The sequence below is a fragment of the Xyrauchen texanus genome, chromosome 10 (genome assembly GCF_025860055.1).
Source record: "Xyrauchen texanus isolate HMW12.3.18 chromosome 10, RBS_HiC_50CHRs, whole genome shotgun sequence".
In the NCBI taxonomy this organism is placed as follows: Eukaryota; Metazoa; Chordata; class Actinopteri; order Cypriniformes; family Catostomidae; genus Xyrauchen; species Xyrauchen texanus.
This window is the reverse complement of record NC_068285.1, coordinates 24,103,327-24,125,626: the sequence shown is the minus strand read 5'-3', so window position 1 is coordinate 24,125,626 and position 22,300 is coordinate 24,103,327. Positions and strand designations below refer to the sequence as shown.

At 37.3% G+C, this 22,300-nt stretch overlaps 2 protein-coding genes across 3 annotated transcripts; one reads left to right on the top strand and one right to left on the bottom strand.

Moving 5' to 3' along the window:
* Window positions 1–2,705: 2,705 nt before the first annotated feature.
* LOC127651057 (peptidyl-prolyl cis-trans isomerase FKBP9-like) lies at window positions 2,706–15,336 on the bottom strand. Of its 2 annotated transcripts, XM_052136760.1 has the most exons (11): window positions 14,937–15,336; window positions 14,299–14,444; window positions 11,211–11,294; window positions 9,229–9,418; window positions 7,830–7,975; window positions 7,561–7,750; window positions 5,129–5,274; window positions 4,800–4,986; window positions 4,476–4,621; window positions 3,414–3,577; window positions 2,706–3,283 (listed from the first exon to the last, which is right to left on the bottom strand). In XM_052136760.1, the coding sequence occupies exons 1-11, from the start codon at window positions 15,137–15,139 to the stop codon at window positions 3,107–3,109; spliced, it is 1,779 nt and encodes a 592-aa protein (XP_051992720.1). In that variant the 5' UTR covers window positions 15,140–15,336; the 3' UTR covers window positions 2,706–3,106. The 2 variants fall into 2 exon arrangements, with proteins under 2 accessions (XP_051992720.1, XP_051992721.1); XM_052136761.1 differs by lacking the exon at window positions 11,211–11,294 and having other exon boundaries at window positions 2,732–3,283; window positions 14,937–15,334.
* Window positions 15,337–17,406: 2,070 nt separating this feature from the next.
* Window positions 17,407–21,483, top strand: crtap (cartilage associated protein). The gene is made up of 7 exons (XM_052136271.1): window positions 17,407–18,131; window positions 18,445–18,594; window positions 19,764–19,935; window positions 20,097–20,225; window positions 20,515–20,660; window positions 20,750–20,833; window positions 21,156–21,483. Exons 1-7 carry the CDS (start codon window positions 17,673–17,675, stop codon window positions 21,198–21,200), a joined length of 1,185 nt encoding a protein of 394 aa, XP_051992231.1. The 5' UTR covers window positions 17,407–17,672; the 3' UTR covers window positions 21,201–21,483.
* The last annotated feature ends 817 nt before the right edge of the window (window positions 21,484–22,300 follow it).

The window sequence follows — 22,300 nt, the reverse complement described above, 5'->3', positions numbered from 1 at the left end:
ATTTAACATCCATGGAAACTGCCTAGTGCACAAATGGTTCTTTTAAGGTTCTTTGGGGTACAAGGTTCCTATGCACTTAAAAAATAATAATTATAAGATTTATGCTTTTCAGTTTTATAACAAAATTCCATTAAGTTGAGTTAAACTGAGTAATTTTTAATAAATAATAATTTATATATATATATATATATATATATATATATATATATATATATATATATATACAGTGAGGAAAATAAGTATTTGAACACCCTGCTATTTTGCAAGTTCTCCCACTTGGAAATCATGGAGGGGTCTGAAATTGTCATCGTAGGTGCATGTCCACTGTGAGAGACATAATCTAAAAAAAAAATCCAGAAATCACAATATAGGATTTTTTAACTATTTATTTGTATGATACAGCTGCAAATAAGTATTTGAACACCTGTCTATCAGCTAGAATTCTGACCCTCAAAGACCTGTTAGTCTGCCTTTAAAATGTCCACCTCCACTCCATTTATTATCCTAAATTAGATGCACCTGTTTGAGGTCGTTAGCTGCATAAAGACACCTGTCCACCCCATACAATCAGTAAGAATCCAATTACTAACATGGCCAAGACCAAAGAGCTGTCCAAAGACACTAGAGACAAAATTGTACACCTCCACAAGGCTGGAAAGGGCTACGGGGAAATTGCCAAGCAGCTTGGTGAAAAAAGGTCCACTGTTGGAGCAATCATTAGAAAATGGAAGAAGCTAAACATGACTGTCAATCTCCCTCGGGCTGGGGCTCCATGCAAGATCTCACCTCGTGGGGTCTCAATGATCCTAAGAAAGGTGAGAAATCAGCCCAGAACTACACGGGAGGAGCTGGTCAATGACCTGAAAAGAGCTGGGACCACCGTTTCCAAGGTTACTGTTGGTAATACACTAAGACGTCATGGTTTGAAATCATGCATGGCACGGAAGGTTCCCCGAGCACATGTCAAGGCTCGTCTTAAGTTTGCCAATGACCATTTGGATGATCCAGAGGAGTCATGGGAGAAAGTCATGTAGTCAGATGAGACCAAAATAGAACTTTTTGGTCATAATTTCACTAACCGTGTTTGGAGGAAGAAGAATCATGAGTACCATCCCAAGAACACCATCCCTACTGTGAAGCATGGGGGTGGTAGCATCATGCTTTGGGGGTGTTTTTCTGCACATGGGAGAGGGCGACTGCACTGCATTAAGGAGAGGATGACCGGGGCCATGTATTGTGAGATTTTGGGGAACAACCTCCTTCCCTCAGTTAGAGCATTGAAGATGGGTCGAGGCTGGGTCTTCCAACATGACAATGACCCAAAGCACACAGCCAGGATAACCAAGGAGTGGCTCTGTAAGAAGCATATCAAGGTTCTGGCGTGGCCTAGCCAGTCTCCAGACCTAAACCCAATAGAGAATCTTTGGAGGGAGCTCAAACTCTGTGTTTCTCAGCGACAGCCCAGAAACCTGACTGATCTAGAGAAGATCTGTGTGGAGGAGTGGGCCAAAATCCCTCCTGCAGTGTGTGCAAACCTGGTGAAAAACTACAGGAAACGTTTGACCTCTGTAATTGCAAACAAAGGCTACTGTACCAAATATTAACATTGATTTTCTCAGGTGTTCAAATACTTATTTGCAGCTGTATCATACAAATAAATAGTTAAAAAAATCATACATTGTGATTTCTGGATTTTTTTTTTTATTATGTCTCTCACAGTGGACATGCACCTACGATGACAATTTCAGACCCCTCCATGATTTCTAAGTGGGAGAACTTGCAAAATAGCAGGGTGTTCAAATACTTATTTTCCTCACTGTATATATAGTTGAACATTACACATTTCAGTTTGATGGAATTTTACAAAATAGGCTAAAATACCTTTTTTTTTTTTTTTTTTTTTTTAAATGAAACTTTATTTTAAAGAGTGTAAAATCTAAATAACTGGTTTTATTCAAGTCTAAAATGTATTTAAAGGGGTCATGACATGCCTTTTTTGGGGGGTTCACTTATAATTTTAGAAAAGGTTTTTTGCCTAAAAAAACTAAAAGTCATATATTTGTAAAACATAATTTTTTACCCTCATTCTGACCCTCTGTTAGTAACGCTCAGTTTTGGTGGTGCTTCTCCTTTAACACTTGAAAGTAAACACCCACTGTTATGATTGGCTCTTGACTGACTGACCTCACAATGTGGAGGAATTAGAAAACAAGTGATTTGGCAGTTTGGTTTAAAAAAAAAAAAAAAATGCTTTTTTTTGCAGTGGTGAGGATGTTTTGAGTTCTAGTACAATGACCTCTTAAATGTTAAAAGATCAAGGAAAAATGTATTCCTCATGTCATGACCCCATTAACATCAATGAAACAACATGATTTTAAGGGTTGGGTAAAAAGAATAGCTCCTAAAGGAAACAATTGCAGGTTACCACTATTTACACAACTAATTAACTGAAGAGGAAGCTGCAAGCTTTTAAATAACCTGTTTGCTTTGGTTATGTTTCAGGAATCTATGGGTGAAATGAACATGGCAAACAACACCGTGGTCATGGTATCATGTGCATGACTTATTAAAATATGTTTTTTCATATTACACTGTAAAAAATGCCATCCATATTTTTATGGTTAATGTGGTAACGTCTAAATAAACTGGATCTATTCAAATAAAAAAAATACAAAATTAAATCAGCCTGAAAACTTAGGTAACATCAGCATAGGTGACAACTTTTTCAGTATATATTTGATATATTTCTATCAAGTAGAAATAGATCTTTGAGGTAACAATTGCAGGTGACAACTTTTTCAGTATATATTTTTATAGTAATAAAATAGTTAAAGTTAAACCCATTGGGGGTTGGAATGTGTTTATTTTAAGGGATATTTTTTACAAATTAACATTTTGCACATTTGTATCAATCCAGATTCTTTCAAACACTCAGACATATACAAAACAATCATATATAAACACAATTAAGCACACTCATATATGCATACTTCTCTCAGACAAACATCAAAACACAACATCAACAGCACTAAGTGACACTTCACTTCCACTTCTTATAATATTTAACCATACAACCAATCACGCCCCTCCATTCCTGAGTCCGACCTCATAACTCATCATGAGTGGTTTCATCTTCCTTGAGTTTAAACTCATCCTCTGTGATTCGCCCATCCTTGTTGCGGTCCTGGTTACTGTACATGTTCTCTATGATGCGTTGAGCTTCAAAACCTGGCGCTAGACGACCTTTGCCCTCTTCTACCTGCTGAAGAATGTACTCTGAAAACTGTAGGAAGGAACAGACAAACAAGAACAAAGAGGAAAATTAAGAAGGGAAGCAGTAAAATGGTTAGCATTAAACCATTTGCAGATGTACTGTACACACACACACAAATATACAGTCACGTGCAATATACCTCACTGGGATCCACATGTGAGTCTTTGTTCTTGTCCATCTCATTGAAAAGGTCAGGAGAGACATCACTGTTCCACACAAACATGTAGCCCTCAGGAAGTCCCTCCTCCAGGTTCATCATCTCAACATCAAACACCAGCACAGCACTGCCAGGGACCTCCCCATCTGAGCAAAGAAATGGTACAAACTTTAGGAACGCATAGCAAAAATAATTTTTTGAGTGCAATAGAGAGGCTTGAACTGGATGACTAAAGCTGCTGGTTCCTTTTACCATCAGACACCCAAACAATACACACTTATGTAATTATTGGACATTTAATTTCAAGATTATGGGCATTAATTGGGAATGTTTCCTCCCTTTGCTGCCATAGCAGCGTCCACTCTTCTGGGAAGCCTTTCCACTAGATGACAGAACATGGCTGCAGGGATTTGCTTTCATTAAGACACAAGAGCATCAGTGAGGTCAGGCACTGATGTTGGGTAGTGGGGCCTTCTTCTTAGTCAGTGTTTCAATTCATCCCTAAGGTGTCCAATATGGTTCACGTTTGGGGTTTGTGCAGAAGTTATTTTGTGCTCTAAGGAAATTGCATGGCTGTAGTCTTGATTTTTTTTTTTTTTTTTTGCATCTGTTATTAATGAGCTGAAATAGCCAAACCCATTATTTAGAAGCTGCTAATTTGCTGACACAGCTGAAGCTATTTGAAATGACACCTCCCTTAAAAAGCCAACATATCAGCACCTAAGTCATATTTCTCAACTGAGTTTGTAATAAAAGGTTGTTAAATAATTTGAAGGGTTCTATTGGCTCCCTCTAGTGGGTCCACCACAAATTGCAACATAAATCTCCATGCAAGAAGTACAAATGAGCATTGTCATAACATCTTGACTTTTTGATTTGCCTAAATAGATTTTATTGACTTCTTGTGAGACTGGTAACCTGTCTGACATGGTGCTCTAGGTACATTCTCTTCAGAATCAAATACAATTATAAGGGGATTTGAATTATGGATATATTTTGAATTGTATGTATTTGTGAGTTGTGTCTGTGAGACGAGTGTCTTACCGACTCCCCTCTCTCCATAGCCAAGGTGAGGTGGAATAACTAGCTTGCGCTTCTCTCCAACACACATTCCTATAAGCCCTTGTTCCATGCCTAGGACCACTTGTCCAGCCCCCAGAACCACATTATTTGTTTTGCCCAAGGTGTGCCTGCAGTTATACACAGACACAGTGATAAAACATTAATTTAAACAAAAACATTTCTAAACATAGTTGACATGACATGATTAAACTTTTGATGTTAAGCTGGAAAGGCTTAGATTGACAGACAGACACATAGAAGTATGGATAGATAGAAAGACAGACAGACACATAGATAGATACTAACGTGGATCCAATGTCAGTGCCATCCATGAGAGTGGAATTGTAGTGGTATTTGACAAAGTCACCACGTTTTGCATTGTAGGTGCAATTCTCTGGCTTCACACTGGTGATCTCAACCTTGTCAGATGGGTTGTGGAAATCAATAATGTGGACATCAAACACCAGCACAGCTGAGCCAGGGATCTTGGTTCCTGTACGAGGGATTAAAAGAGATTTCTGCAGATTTATAGAGATTGAGAAGTTAATTTATTTTTCTTTATTCAGTTTTACCTATCAAAAAAGAAATCATGCAGTACATAAATTAAAATGCACACACACATATATAATGCTCACCTGTGCCCTCTTCTCCGTATCCCAGGTGTGGTGGGATAGTAATCCTCCTGCGCTCTCCAATACACACACCCAGGAGCCCCTGGTCCATTCCTTTGATTACATAGCCTTTACCAATGTAGGTATCATATGTGCGATTCCTTGAGTAACTGAAACATACATCAACACAAATATAAGCATTTACACATTATATGGTGTTAGGCTAATAGATCAGGCTTGATCCTAAATGGGGCAACTGAGCTTTTAATCCTTCTCTACTAACACTGTCTTTGAGGAAAGAGCTTAAAGGGATAGTTCACCCAAAAATGAATTTTCTCTCACCATTTACTCACCCTCATGCCATCCCTGATGTGAATGACTTACTTTCTTCTGCAGAACACAAAGATGTTTAAAAGAATATTTCAGCTCTGTTGGTTCATGCAATGAAATTTAATGGTGACAAAATGTTTAATCTCCACAAAGCATATAAAGGCAGCATAAAAGTAATCCATATGATTCCAGTGTCCAATCAACCTAATCCTTCACACCCAGTGGTTGAATCCATGTCTTCAGAAGCGATGGTGTGGTTGAGAAACAAATCAATATTTACAGTATTCAATATTTACTATAAATCTCCACCTTTGACCAGCCCCAACCAGTAGGTGGCGATATGCATGAAGAATGTGAATTGCCAAAAAACAAAATAAGATTGTGGAAGTGAAAGTGGAGCTTTATAGTAAAAAAGGACTTAAATATTGTTCTGTTTCTCACCCACACCTATCTTATTGCTTCTAAAGATATGGATTTAATCACTGGAGTTGTATGGATTACTTTTATGCTGCCTTCAAAAGTTCTGATCACCATTCACTTGTATTGTATGGACCTACATAGCTGAAATACTCTTCTGAAAATCTTAATTTGTGTTCAGCAGTAAAAAGAAAGTCACATCTGGGATGGCATGAGGGTGAGTAAATGATGAGAGAATTTTCATTTTTGGGTGAACTATCCCTTTAAGTCCAGGTTTCTCTAGGGCAGGGTTACTCAATAGGCGACCCGCGGGCCAGAGAGACCAAATCTATGACGATTTTGCGAGATGCACCTCCAACGAAACTCACACAGGGTCCGTGAAAAATAAAAACCAAAAACAATTTCATCCTTGTACAGTAGGCGGCGTTGTTGCTGTTCTACAAAAATGTTCCCAGTCTCCTGCCCTGCCCAGCTGTGAATGCTAGATGAACTCTGTTAAGGCATTTATTTACCTATTTTGGCATAACTGTTTCATTATGTTCTTTCCATGGTGTTGACGCATGTTGCATAAATATCATCCTGTTTATATTTGAACATGTATTTTGCTACGAGTAAACAGACTCCTGAACCCAACTACTCTTTTTATAATGTCTGGATTAATGCCTGGATAATATAACACAAGGTTCTGTGATACAAATACACATGCACAATAGTGCACATAAAGAATAACATGTATAGTACAGTATAAAATACGATGCATAGACCTAATTTTAAAAATAAGTAATCACTGGCTCACTGTCTTTACTTTTTTTTAAATGATTGCAATACTTTGTTATATTTTCCTTGCAATAAAAATAGAAGTGTGTTTCTGAAGTTTGTTTGTGTACAGTAAAGTATTGCATTTAAAGAGTCTTTTTATGGGATATTTTTACTACGATCTTAGTGCAAACGAATTGCCATGAAAATATGATATTTATTAAATAATGTATATTAAGACAAAACACCATAAGCAGCCTCGATCAGTGTCTCAGGATTGCAACAGCAGAGTAAAGTCCCAACATCAGAGGTTGCTTCAGCCTGTCTCTGTCACATCCCTCATTTAATGGGGAGCATATGTCAATTAATACAGGTACAGTTTGACCCCCATTAATCAAAGGAAGAACAATAACAATATTAATGCTAACAGGTCTAATAATTGAATTTGCAATTAAGGAAAGTGCAGGGAGTAGGCCCTGTTTGGAGATGAGCAGGAACAGTTCCATGGAGAAACAGATTGTTAATTAAAGTTTTTCATTTTTCATTATTTCATTCAGTTTTTATATTTTATTCTTTTTTCAACAGGCAAATTTGTGTAGTTTTGTTTTTCTGTATACAAACAAATGTTCATAATTGTTTGAATAAATAAAACAGGCTACTAATACTGAGAAAAATTACTTATAAAAAAAACTGGATATTTATGTCACAACTCTTTTGACAAAAACAATCAAAACAACAATAGTAATAATAATAATATTAGCAGCAGCACAAAATATTTTTCATAACATCGAGGGCAGTGGCCCTTGGCTTTGTATTGTTGACAGAATATGGCCCTTGGTGAAAACTAATTGGGGAACCCTGCTCTAGGGAGATTGTCCCTGCCATTAGTTCACTGTATCTAACTTTAAACAAAAAAAAAAACTATAAATATTTTTAAAATACAGGGGATTTACCTGGAATCAAAGAATGTCCCATCCAGCAGGGTTCCATTATAATGGTAACGCATGAAGTCGCCAACTTTGCTCTTGCGTGGACAGGGATCTGGAATGTTTTGCACTTCTACAGTGATTTCATCTTTGGGGTTATGAAGGTCCAACAGAACCACATCAAACACCAGAGAGGCCTGACCAGGGATGTGACTTCCTGTAATAGGAGATAAACTGATGTTGTAACACTTGTTTCACAAATTAAATAATCTTTATATTTATAAAATCACTCTCACCATCCCCATTCTCTCCATAGCCAAGGAAGGGTGGCATGGTGATGATGCGCTTTTCTCCCACACACATTCCCAAAAGCCCCTGGTCCATTCCCGCAATGAGCCAGCCTATCCCAACATAAGTGTCATAGGTGCGCATGCGTGTGTGACTGTAGAATGAAACAATCAGGAACATCAAATTAGATCTTAGATATCCACACAGCAAATAATTTAAATAAAAAATTATGTGTTACATAATTGGAAAAAAATACATAATTATACTTAGGAGACATTGGACCCTATTTTGAGAGCACTACATCTTAAGCGCAGCACTATGCGATACAAAATACACAACAAGTCAGTGGGTATGGCCATTTTGGTGCAAGCAAAAGCCTATGTCTAGGCACAAGTGCAAAGCGCTAATGGGCTGGGTCAAGTGCAATTTAATTTGCAGGCTCTCAATTGCTTATTGCACCATCTGCTACTAATGATATACAGTATAACATTTACTTTTAAGCTTTAATCACATTCAAAAGAGGTTGGTTGTGTAAATAGGCTCTATGCAATGAACTGGAAGAATAGAAATATTGACTTGTGTTTTTTTGCTCATTAACATTGAATGTCAGGCACATATCTATGCCAATGACAAGTTCCTTATAGGACTAATTAGATGTAGGATCCATTAAAATATAGATAAATGTAAGTAAAATGTATCATACTGATCTACAGACACACAAATCATGACTAGTATTAACAGTGATTGTCAGGGACATCCTTTGATATTCCACTGTATTTTCAGAGTTTGGATATTAACTTTATTGCCACCTGCTGGTGTAATCTCCAAACAGCAGTGCGAGAACTAAGTTTTGACTTTGCGCTGAAAATAGACACGGTTCTCAGACTTCTAAGTGCATTGATCTATTTATCAGGAAAATAGCAAATTAAGCTCTTTGCCACTTCATTTACATACAATACGCAGTTTGCGAGCATACACACACAGACAGCGCAAAGACTCCCTCTCACACCCACTTGCGCTTTGCGATGGCACGAAAATTGCGCTTAGAATTAGTGCTCTCACGATAATTAGAAAAGACGCAGAGCATGGTCGTTGCGTGTAGTGCTGCGCCTAGCATGGTCACGAAAATAGAGCACAAGAGATTTTAACCCTTTTATTTCCAAAAACTCACATGTTTGCATATATTTTTTATTATATATTAATAATATATATTTAGTGCATGAAAGAGATATAAAAATGGTTCACAAACAGTTCCCTCAAGGACATATATTTAAGAGACTTAACAGTTATACATTTACCTCAATTATTATATTTTATACTGTAGATTATATGAAAATGGTTGTTATAGTGTTTATTGTGTTTGTTGGTTGAGCTCAACATATTTTATTGTGGATGGATTAATCTCACCTGGAGTCGAAAAGCGTGCCATCAAGCAGAGTACCATTGTAGTGGTAACGTACATAATCAGACACTTGCACAGTGCGGTCACAGCTCTCTGGCTTATAGTAGGTCTGTGTCTGCACCTTGTCTTCTGTGTTCCAAACGTCCAACATTAACACATCAAAGTGAAGAATAGAATCTGGGGGGATGATGTCATCTGACATGGAACGACATAGAAATATTGTAAGAAATAAAGCATTGAAAATATTGTTGAAAATCTGCACAATTTATTAATTTAATGATTAACTATGAACTATTATACTACTTACTTATAGAGAAACTATTTAATCTAATAACACTTTATTGCATTGTTAGTAGAATGAGGTTGTATACCTGTTCATATTGAATGTTTTTTTATTTGTTTCATCTGTGCCAAAACATGGGGGATTTCACAGAATAATATTCTGTACTCTTTCCACTCTCTATTTGACACAGTGTTTTCCTTGTTTGTTTGTTGTACACTATGTGTGTGTTTATGGCTCATCCAGGCAAATTTCTTGTGTATGGATGCTTAAAGGAATATTCTGGGTTCAATACAAATTAAGCTCAATCGACAGCATTTGTGGCTTAATGTTGATTACCACAAAAATGAATGTTCACTTGCCCCTCCTTAAAAAAAAAAGCAAAAATTGAGGTTACAGTGAGGCACTTACAATGGATATAAATGGGGGCCAATTTTTTGACATTAAAATACAAATTATTTCAAAAGTATAGCCACAAGACATAAACAATATTCATTTAAACACAATTTTAGTGCTATAAATTCACTTACTAACCTTTTCTGTGTTAAATTATAGACAATTTTACAACTTTGTTACCATGACGAAGAAATATCAACAAACCCTAAAGACCCAAAATGACTGTAAAAATGACAATTTAAACAACTTTACAGCTCAAATAACATGTTTTAACAGAATAATTGATGCAAGTGCTTTTATAAAATTATAAGCTTCAGATTTCTGCCTTTAAACCCTTTAAAAATTGGCCCCCAGTTCCACTGTAGTTCCTTAGTTAGCCCTTTTCCACCAAAACGCTGATGGTTCGAGTGCCGAGCCTGTAATCCACTGGTTCACGGCCAGAGCAATCTGGAGCATTTCGTAAGCCGGTGTCCAGAAAATGTATACTACCTATCAGGACAAACCTGTAATCCATCAACTCCCGCTATTATATAATTAGATAATAATAATTTCTGACACTTTGCTGTTCTGAAAGTAGAAATCTTTTTGTGTTTTTCATTTTATTAATAGTAAATTATAGCTGAATAAATGTACTGGAAAGAAAATAATTAGTGATATGAATGTTTTTGTTTTTTTAATGACAAATTACATTTAAGAATAAAAAAATATCAAGGTAACCATCACTTCCCATGAGAGAATGTGCATTTTTTGTAATTAAAAATTTCAGACATTTCTGAGAATGCTGTGGAATATAAATTGATCAGTTAAGCACATAGCAATTGGTGATAAGCACACAGCCAACCTTAGAACTGAAAATATTGTAAGGTAAACCATATTCCAAGAAACAGATACACATTTAAGTCATTGACTTTCACTTTAGCAAAAAAGGGCTTAAAGGTGCAATATGTTGTATTTACTGTAATAAAGCACAACATTATCTTAATATGTTAGAGTTTTAGGAAATATGCTAAGTTGAAATACTGGCTTCTCTGAAAACAATGATACAGTAAGTACTTTGAAATGTCTGGGCCGGAATTTCTATGTTTGTGTTTTGGCCTGTGTGATCCCACCCACTGCCTATTTCCCAATAGTAATTTGACTCCCCGGGTTGCCATATTAGAAATAAATTAGCGGGCAACAGAGCACGCCGCAGCAATGGAAGCCAGCAATACAGCTAACATTTGACAGAGTTATAAAAAATCCACATGAGCTGGTTTATAATTAGCAAACAATAAAAACATTGCAAACGTATACATTATCTGATCAACTTACAGTGAAAGGCTCGTCGCTTGCCATTGTCAGTTTGCTCGTTCCTGTTGCTTGTCCTCAACCTGGCAACCCGCGTGTGCTTCGAGTCTGAGGGGGAGACAACTCTCTCCAATATTTTAAACGCTTGATGTCAATGTTACATATTGCTCCTTTAAATATTGATGTTTCTCTAGTAAAAACTGCCAAAACGACCGATACAGAGAAGAACAACAACCATTTAAGTGTTACTTGGTGTAAAAATGAATTTTAAGCTGAACTTGTGCCGTTGTTGGCTGCCATAACTCAGAATAATGAATATCAACGTAACTAACTTCGGACCATTGCTTCATGTCATCTACACACTCAGGTGAGGCACTGCCGATAAAAAAATGGTCATCTCGACTCTGTGAATTATCGGCATTTTTTTAAGTATTGTTTTTTTTTGTTTGTTTGTTTGTTTTTTGTTTGTTTTTTACAAACACCGGAGACCGGAAATTGAAAACAGTCGAATCGCGGAACAAAAGGTGGATATGAACGTTTTCTCAACTGGCCAATCACAGACAGCTTGTAAGCAGCTTAGTAGCCAATCCGAATGCAGGAGGCGGGACCTACCAGAATATGGGAGGGGGGAAAATAACACAAACCGAACAGTGACCTAATGTGTTACGCCAGTAGTTCTCAACCTTTTTGACTCTAAGGCCCCCCACTGTCAGAGGAAATATTTGAAGGTCCCCCAATGTAGGCAATTAGATATTTATAAGCCATATCTATTACAAGATATTTCCTCTGCTACTTCTAATGTAATGAGGACCAAGCTTCTTTTTCAAAGTTTTTTTTTTTTTTTTTTTTTAATGTAAGAAACTACTAGAATCAATAATTAAAACTATGATAAATTTTTGCGATTTCATACATGTCTAAAACTGTATGTTCTTCATAACAAGTTTATTCAATGTTTATTGCATTTTCAAAAATATGAATTATTTACAAATTATAATAATCAACCTTATTTAAATAATTTTAAGAGATCTTGAGGCCCCCCTGGAAGTGTGCTGAGGCCCCCTACTGGGTCCCGGCTCCCTGGTTGAGAATCACTAGGTTATGCGACTACTTTACCTGCCCATAAACAAACATGGCAGATCACAACAGTGTTTGTGTACAGCTTTTGCTCTTATCTAACTGGGGCATTAAATTCAGCCAATAATGCTCATGATTAACAGTGAATTTCTCTGCAGTTGATCTCAGTAAGTTGTTATATTTGCCAACTTTGTTAGCTTTTCTTACACTGTTGTCCTCTTATTTTGTGCATTGTTTTGTTCTGTAAGGGGATTTTTGACAAAGCTACTCACTAATTTTGGAAGATCGCAGTTATCTGTTTAGTAAACTGTGAGATTCTCAATCAAGACGTAAACATTATATTATATGCTATGGCAAAACATTATGACCATCTGCTACACCAATGTTAATGATGATTCCACTGTAATAGTTTACAGAATTTAGCAAGTTAAGCCATAGTTCATACAATATAATGTAATCACGGTACATGTCATCTTTAGTGTAGATGTCTCTGACAATCTTGCTGAGCAATGTAATAACAATGGATTGCATTAATCCACATGTTGAAATATGTCCTCAAAAACAAGAGTAAAAGCTGTATACATACTGTGACATGCCATGTTTGTTTATGTTTGAGGTAGTCACGTGAAACTACCACACAGACAGTAACCTGTTACGTCACAGTTCGGCTCTCAGGTCAGTGAAAAAGCACAACCGGTTTACCATAGGCTCCAGATTGCCCCGGCCATGAACCAGCAGAGTACTGGCTCGCCATTGCAATTTCGGTGGAAATAAATCTTATCTAACTTATCTAACTTAGTAAACTATCAGTGCAACTTACCACTGAACCAGAACCCCAGCTCTAACTAATACATCACTTTGTTCATTTTCAATGGTAGGAAAAAGTTACCGAAACTATCATGGTTAATTAGTCATTATTCATTATAAAGAAAAAAAAAGCAATTGAAAGTGTATTACTGACACACATCAACCTATGATGCTTTAGTGTTGCATATAAAACAATTTCCACTTCCGATTCACTGCTTTTGACAAATGTAATCGTCAGTTCCCACTCAAACCAATGTCCCACGTTAACATGGAGAAATCAGATGTTACTACGTGAAACCAGTAAAATCGCTCTTAAACTGTGGCAAATTCATTAAAACAGACATCGATGAAACAACTCGGTTTAATAATGATTAAAAAAAATAAATGTATAATGTGCAAAACGTCTTTTCTTTAAACACTGACAATTCATATTGAATTAATCTGCTGAAAAGGCAAGTAAAATTATTCACATGTGACACAGGAGCCAGCTGGTATGTGATAGCTGTGCGGTATGTGTAAATCTCACTCCCCTGGCCTTGAGGCGCACTAGCGACTGACGATAGAGGCTGTAGGGCTTTAGCCTCCTCGTTCGCACGCCCGCCTCCCATGCAGGAGACGCCGGTCGAGTCCCGCTCGGAGTGGGTCGAGCAGGACTGGTTACAGTGGTGCCGTGACCCAGATAGAAGTGAAGTTTAGGGGGTTGAGAGTAGCAGGAGCCAGCTGGTATGTGATAGCTCTGCGGTGTGTGTAAATCTCACTCCCCTGGCCTCAAGAGGCGAACTAGCAACTGACGATAGAGGATGTACCCTTTAGCCTCCTCGTTAGCAAGTCTGCCTCCCAGTTCAAATCCCACTCGGAGCGGGTCGAGAAGGACCTGTTACACATGCACACACACATCCCCATTTAACATGATCCCCAGTTGATCCATAACACCGGCTTGCATCATTTTACAAAAAAAAAATATTATCCCGCCCTCCACCCCCTGATGTAATCCGTTCCTTCCTGGAGACCACCAACCTTTTGGGACTGGTGTCAAACCAGGTTTTCAGCTCCGGAACTGCCTTTTCTGAGGTTCACAGATATTACTGAATGGTATGTGCCTGTTTAAATGTAAATGTACTGATAGCATCAACACAGACAGATATTTACTTAACAAGGTGGCCTATTCCTGACATGCATCTATGCTAAAGTGGTAAACAGAGAGCTGTGCTTTAAAAAGAAGTGTGTTTACCAGAACCGTCTTTCCCGTAGGCAAGCTGAGGGGGGATTTTTATGATCCATCTTGCGCTAACACACATGCCCAATAAAGCTCTGTCCATTCCAGCAATCAACTTCTTTTGACCAACAAACACATTATAGGTGGTGCCACGGTCATAACTGCAAACAGACACATAATCAAGAAACACAGAGTTAAGTATTATTTGTAAAACTATATCTACCATTTGATAAAAGTCTACTTATAATCAGTTTAATTTAAGAAGAGTTGCAGCCCTTTAAACTTAAGAGCAATTCTGTTTAGCTTTGTTTCATATATCACATAAATCACAGCCATTCCACTTTCTCTTCATTCATGCATGCAATCATTCTTCAATCGTCATTCTTTCTTTCATGCATGCAATCATACATTACAATACCTCTACTGCAAATTGGAACATTGCTATGCATCAGCTGTTAATTTAGATTATGGGTTTTACGAAAGTGAAAAAAACTAAAATTGCACAGTTGAGAAAACTGTAGTTTCCAAGAGTGACAACTCTCTGCCTGCGTGGCTCTGATGTCAACAGATTATAAACAGGGGTACGAACGCATCTGGCTTTAGGCCAGGTGAGAAGTTGACCAATTTAGGTCAAACATGGATTTTGCACTAACCTAGAGTCAAACTTCTTTCCATCGGGGAACATGCCGGTGTAATGATAGCGAACGAAATCTCCAGATTTCACCGCTCGCTCACATCGCTCCGGAGTGGAAGTCTTCTCTATCACGATGTCATCTAACGGAACAGGCGGCGCGTTGCACGCAACGAAAGTCACTAGGAAAGCTAGAAGAATCATCTTTAGCATTAACCGTGTCATTTTCCGTCTATGTCTTGCAAAATACTGGTTGATCCTCTCCTGCGATGAGATGCAGCAGAGTTTCCTCAAAGCCAAAGCTCTCACACGCACTATTATTGAGAGGAGGAAGTGTGTAGACCAGAAAACGCTCTTCAAACTCCCTCTAAATGCTTCGGAGAATGCGCAGGAAAGGGCTCGAGTGTGCTCGGGAAATGCGGAAACGCAGGCCTGTAGGCTGGAATGCTTTCAACGTGGCATAGAGAGGGGCGGCTCAAACTTGGTGAAGGGGGTTTTTGCAGTATGGAAGTATAGAAGGCTCATCACTTAATATAACAGCCGTATTGGTCCTTGTTGCTTTATATTAGACCAGTTCTCAAGATACACTCAGGTGCCTGTATTATATTGAAGTAAGCTTTAATAAATGTCAATGTAATAATATCATAGATGCATACAAGCTTATTCTTCTTACATTCAATACAGTCATTCCCTTTGGTCAGTTATATTTTAAAGGAAAATCCCGGATATAAGTTTAGCTCAATAGACAGCATTTGTAGCCTGATGTTGATTACCACAAATATTAATTTCGACTCATCCCTTCTTTTGTTTAAAAATAGCAAAAATCTGTGTTACAGTGAGACAATTACAATGGAATCCAATGAGGCCAAAACCTCACTGTTTCAAAAGTATAGTCACAAAACATAAACAATATGCATGTTAACATGATTTTTGTGTGATAAAATGGATTTCTAACCTTTTCGTTGTAAACTTTTATCCAATTTTACAACTTTGTTGCCATGTCCACCCCATGAACAGTTAAAACTGCCCCATTGAGCAATAATTATGTGCAATACACAGTTTAATCTATTTATATTTATCCAACATACCACACCTTTTCTGCCATTACATTCCCTTGCATCTGTATATAACAGATTTGTATTTGTATAGTGTGCATGGGTTGTGGAGTAACGGAATACATGTAACAGGATTATGTATTTAAAATACAATATATAGGTAACTGTATTCCACTACAGTTACAATTTAAATAATTGGTAATTAGAATAAAGTTACATTCAAAGAGATGTAAGAGATGTAATCTCTGAAGAGATTACTTTGCATTTTATTGTCATTTGTTTCATTTAATATTTAGTCCTTTCAGATGGAAAACATTTATACATATAAATGATGTGATCCAAAGTGCATTTGAACAGCGGTGAAACACTTTCTTATGATGGGTTACATTCATAGGAGCAGACAGAGAAGTAAGTTTGAAGTAGGTTTAGAGCAGAAGAAATATAAATAATCCTTGTGTAAATTGTCAGCTTTACGCTAAGCTAAAATGCTATTTCTAGCCATTTTACCTGCACATGTTACCAAGCATGATCATATTTTTTTATCAAGAAAATTCACGTTGGATCATAATAATTTTTTTTCTAAGAAGACCTTTGATATTAGGGCAAAAATCGTATTCTTGATAATAATGTTTTTATTGTTTTCCTGTAAAAATTTCAAAAAATCCTTAAAACAAGATTAATTTGATTGATCTTGTTTTATAAACAACACTGCATAAGATATTTGGGTTTTTCTGAGAATGTATTTTTAACAAGTGTATTTTGTCTTACTGTTCTGGCAGAGTTTTTATAGTCAAAACAAGTGAATCTACCAGTGCTGAAGAAGTAATCCAAAGTATTGTAAAGTAATCCAAAAGTAACCCTCCCAACCATATATATATTGAGTTTATAGGGATTATGCAGTTACATCCTCATCAGAATGAGCTTTATTGACAAGTATGCTTACACATTCAAGTAATTTGTCTTGGTGACAGAATCTTCCAGTGCACAAACAATACAACAACAAGACACACACACATATATAGGCCTATATGTGTGTGTGTGTGTGTGTGTGTGTGTGTGTGTGTGTGTGTGTGTGTGTGTGTGTGTGTGTGTGTGTGTGTGTCTTGTTGTTGTATTGTTTGTGCACTGGAAGATTCTGTCACCAAGACAAATTCCTTGTATGTGTAAGCATACTTGTCAATAAAGCTCATTCTGATGAGGATGTAACTGCATAATCCCTATAAACTCAATCATTAAAAAACAACGATTTAAACCACTTTACAGCTCAAATAATACATGAGTTTTAACAGAAACATTAATTTAAGTGCTTTGATAAAATTGTAAGCTTCACATTTTTGCCTTTAAACCATCAAAATTGGCCCTATTGACTGTAAACCAGATTTCATTTTGTATTTTTTTTTAAGGTGTGACGAGTCGAAATGAGCGTTTGTGGTAATCATCAAGCGACATTATGCCACAAATGCTGTCGATTGAACTTAACTTGTATTGAACCCGAAATATTGCTGAAATAACGCCTGTCATGGTGTCTGGAACTTGGTTATTTCATTAATTCTTTTTTTTAGGGTTAGGTTCGTTTTTCAACTCTGTGGAGCACAAATCGGTGCAATCCGTTTTCTTCTACTGTATTGGGGGGAAGGGAGTTTGCTGACTTAGGGGACGTGGAGAGGTTGCAGGCGGGTCTTGCTCCTATCCTAAACGGGACCATGGCCTCCTCGTCGCACTGCTTGAAGCTCGCGTTTCTTTTATTCTACTTTTCCTTTTGTGTTCTTGCACAGTATGAGAAATACAATTTTCGCAGTTTCCCGCGGCACGAGCTTATGCCCCTCGACTCGGCGTATCGCCACGCATTGGACCAGTACAACGAGGAAAAGTGGCCCGAGACTGTGGAGTTTCTGGAGGTGAGTCTCCGGCTGTACCGGCTGCTCAGAGACAGCGAGGCCTTCTGCAACCTCAACTGCAGCACGGTGCGCCTCGACGACGAGACGCGCTTCGCCGAGTTCCCCGAACTGCACGCCTTCGGTAATGTGATGAAGCGTGCGCAGTGTCTGAGGCGATGTAAACAGGGGTTACCAGCCTTCAAACAGACGATGCCCAGCCGTGAAACTATCGAAGAGTTTGAGAAACGGGAACCCTACAAGTATCTGCAGTTTGCCTACTTTAAAGTGAGTCTACTGTACATAAACTTCCACTCTTGCTAGGCTATTCTTAAAAAACAACATCAGTTTAAACAATAATGTAACGTGAATGGAACCCTTTGGTTGATATTTTGATGTATTTTTAATGTTTACCATTACAAAAAAATTATACAGTAATGGTAATTCCATGGTACTTACAAAGTACTTCCCTACTTTAAAGAATACTACCATGGAAATGTCCAAAAACATGACCGTATCACGTTTTATTCCTGTTAGAATAGCAAGTGTTGTGTGGAAGTTTTTAAATGTGTGACAAAATGGATTATCATATTTCTTCCAGAGTGATAAACTGGCCAAGGCTGTATCTGCTGCGCACACTTTCCTCTTGAAGCATCCAGATGATGAGATGATGCAGAGGAACATGAACTATTACAAGAGCTTACCTGGGTCTGAGGAACATATGAAAGACCTGGAGACCAAGTCATATGAGGCAAGACATCTATTCACACATAAATTGGGGGGTATATCACTGAGAGATCAAAACCTTCAACTCCATCTAGCATTGATTAAATGAAAATAAATGTCATTGTAAAAAATATTGGAGGGTTTTACCCTCCAAATTTTACCCTAAGAAGTTATTTCTACCTGATCTATATTTCTAAATGTGTGTGTGTGTGTGTGTGTGTGTGTGTGTGTGTGTGTGCTTCATGAGGCTACCTCTAAATAAACTGGTTATAAACTACCTCAAAATATAATTTAACTTCACTAATTCAGTTTGAATATATTCAGTTACAACAACAAAACAATTGGGTTCGATTAAGCAGAAATAACTTCTGAAGGTAGCATTTGCAGGACACTTTATAAAGTTTACAAAGTAATTATTTTTCTCCCCAATTTGGCATGCCCAATTCCCAATGCGCTTGAAGTGTTCATGGTGGCGTAGTGACTCGCCTTAATCTGAGTTGCCTCTGCATCTGAGACCGTCAATCCACGCATCTTATCACGTGGCTTGTTGAGCACGTTACCTCAGAGGCGTAGTGCATGTGGAGGCTTCACACTATTCTCCGCGGTATCCACGCACAACTCCCCACGCGCCCCACCTAGAGCGAGAACTACAGTTCATTAGTAGTCAGCGTCAATACTTGCTGAGTTACCTAGGCCCCCTACAAAATAATTCTTAAATAAACATCTTTGCCTTTCTGCCTAAAATGGCAAATGAATCTGTAAATCAAACAAATTACAATGTCAGTGACGTTAACTTGATCTAAAATGTACATTGCATTGGCTTCAGATATATTACTTTTTTACCCTGCAATCCAAGCTCTGTTAAAGGGAAGGTTCCCTCAAAAATAAAAAATCTGGCATCATTTACTCATCTTCATATTGTTCCAAACCCATCTGAATTCCTTTCTTTCGTGGAACACAAAAGGTGTTAGACATCATCAGTCACCATTCACTTTCACTACATCTTTTTTCCATACAATCAAAGTGAATGGTGACTGAGTGTTCCACAAAAGAAAGTTATACAGGATTTGGAGCAACATGAGGGTGAGTAAATTATTTGGGTGAACTATCCCTTTAAATGTATATAATTGTAATACATTTGTAGTATTTAATACTTAAGACTTCATGGTTAATGGTAGTTGTCAATTTGTTCAGATGCTGTTCATTCGGGCCGTCCGGGCGTACAATGGCGATAACTTCAGAACATCAGTGTCAGATATGGAGTTGGCACTGAGAGATTTTTTCAAGGTGTTTGATGAGTGCATCGCAGCTTCAGAGGGCTCCAGACAGATCAAAGAGTTCAAAGACTTTTATCCTTCCATTGCAGGTTGGTATATATATCCATTGCTTTCCTCTTTTATGTCAGTGTTTTTGTATCCTTTTTCTCAGTCATCTCCCTTTTTTAATTGTTTGTAACATTAGCTGAAACATAGCAGCAATGATAAATCATTGTTTCTTCACTTTCCATGTCTGTTTTTTACTCTCTAGATCATTACATTGAGGTTCTAGAGAGAAAGGTTCACTGTGAGACTGAACTTACGCCAGTTGTTGGCGGATTTGTTGTTGAGAAGTTTGTGGCAACCATGTATCACTATCTTCAGTTTGCCTATTACAAATGTAAGTCTAAAAGATTCTCTGTTTAAAGTTGAAGATTTTTTAAATACTTTCTCCTATACTAGCTTAATATGCGGAGACAACTATAAGTAAGCCATTCGCATGTTTATTTCCCTGAAATGTCTAACACTGCGATGACCAATGGCAGATGGGGAGAGTGTTTGGTAAACAACTTTGCAACTTAATTTTTGCAATCCTATTTAATGATTCTAGTGGTTTAGGAATTACACACTTAACCTTTAAACTACATACGTGAACGCTGAATGTCAATAACGTCTTCAATCTCCTACAGTGAATGATTTAAAGAATGCTGTTCCATGTGTGGCCAGCTACATGCTCTTTGATCCCAATGATGAGGTGATGAAGAATAATGTGGAGTATTATCATTACCATAGAGAAAAATTTGGTCTCACTGATGAGGACTTCTTGCCTAGAGCGGTGAGTGCCTCAAATGAAATTTCACTACCTGAGCAGTTACCTTTCAAAGTCTCAAGTTTTACTGATAATGTGTGTTCATATGTTGACAGGAGGCAGTTCGGTACCACAATCAGACAACATTACAGCTGCAGCTGCTGGAATTTGCCAAACAGAAGCTGCTGCAGGATGATGAGGTGAGAGTTGCACAGTGTTCAAGAGTTTTTTGATTGGAGTGGTTTGTTGAATATTCACGTGTGTGGAGCTGTAGTCCTCTGAGAAGTAGTTGTAATAAAACTTTTGTGCACTGGGGTGTAGCCCATGCTTACAGGGTAACCCTGTGTTTGATTAGACATTCGCAGCTTCACACCGCTCTCTAGTAGTGGAATATATTTTATTTTAGGCGTTGTTCCATTGGAGTGCAGTGAAATGACTAGATTTAAAATAAATATTTTTTGACATTAAAACCAACCATTCTCTCTCCCTCCCTGTTTCTCCAACCCCCTTTTTTTGTTCCAGGGTGAAGTTTTAGAGTTTCTTGATGAATTGCTTGATGCTGAGTAAGACAAATATTGTATGTACACTGAATAAAAAATAATTTTGAAGAGTGAAAAGGTCACAAAGGTATTTTCCATACTTTACCATTGTCACTCTTGTATTTATTTTGGAATTGGTTATTGATTGGCAGTGTTAGAGTCTTTTTACAAGTACATATTGTACATACACCAAAAGCTAAAAAAGATAATGATTAATCTGAATATCAATCACTGTCAATTCACTGTGAGAAATAACTGCCATGTTTTTATATGTTGGTTGGATTGTTTTAATAAAAGGTCTTTTGATTGTTCTTTGCTTTCCAATGCTCATTTAATATAGAGAATCCAAGTTTAGATCATTTTGGGATGTCCCTGTACCATCTAGGATGTAAAGTGAGGATATTTGGGCAGACCTGATCCACAAGAACTGATTAAACACTGAAAATGTTTTGGATGATCATTTCAGATGCAGATGTTATTTTAATAAGTAATGTGAATGAGAACAATAATGCCTAAACCAAAGTTCTGTAATAATGGCTCAACATGGCCAAAATAATCAACAGTCATGTTCTATACCTTTCTTGTTGTATTGTTTTAGTCAAAATATATATATTCTATGATATAATATATAATTGATTTATTTATTTATTCCTGTAGTGGCATGCAGTAATATTTTCATCACAGGATAAAAAAAGCTGATTGTGGGTGTGCTACATTATCTTAAAAAAATCCTTTGCATTTTGGAAGAATAGATTAGCATTAAAACCTTTGTCTCTGCCAATTTTTTGACACGCCTAACACCAATTCTCTCATAATTAACTCACCCTCATGCCATCCCAGATGTGTATGACTTTCTTTCTTCAGCAGAACATAAATGAAGATTTTTAAAAGAATATCTCAGCTCTGTAGGTCCATACAATGCAAGTGAATGTTGGCCAGGCCTTTGAAGCTCCAAAAAGCAGATCCAGTCAGAATAATAAATAACATAATCCATCAAACTCCAGTGGATCAATCCATGTCTTCTGAAGTGATCCAGTTTGTTTTGGGTGAGAACAGACCAAAATGTAACTTTTCATTATAAATCTTGACAGCAGTCTCCTTGGTGATCATGATTTCATCCTCGATTAC

What these genes read in the sequence shown, in the direction of transcription:
- LOC127651057 (XM_052136760.1), bottom strand. Translation starts at nt 15,139, where the DNA reads ATGACACGGTTAATGCTAAAGATGATTCTTCTAGCTTTCCTAGTGACT. An exon ending in GGCACGCTTTTCGACTCCAG is followed by an intron (nt 7,976 to 9,228) that starts GTGAGATTAATC and finishes TTCATTCTACAG; the next exon opens with TCACACACGCATGCGCACCT. An exon ending in CTATGGAGAGAATGGGGATG is followed by an intron (nt 7,751 to 7,829) that starts GTGAGAGTGATT and finishes CTCCTATTACAG; the next exon opens with GAAGTCACATCCCTGGTCAG.
- crtap (XM_052136271.1), top strand. Translation starts at nt 17,673, where the DNA reads ATGGCCTCCTCGTCGCACTGCTTGAAGCTCGCGTTTCTTTTATTCTAC. An exon ending in TGGAGACCAAGTCATATGAG is followed by an intron (nt 18,595 to 19,763) that starts GCAAGACATCTA and finishes CAATTTGTTCAG; the next exon opens with ATGCTGTTCATTCGGGCCGT. An exon ending in CTTTTATCCTTCCATTGCAG is followed by an intron (nt 19,936 to 20,096) that starts GTTGGTATATAT and finishes TTTACTCTCTAG; the next exon opens with ATCATTACATTGAGGTTCTA.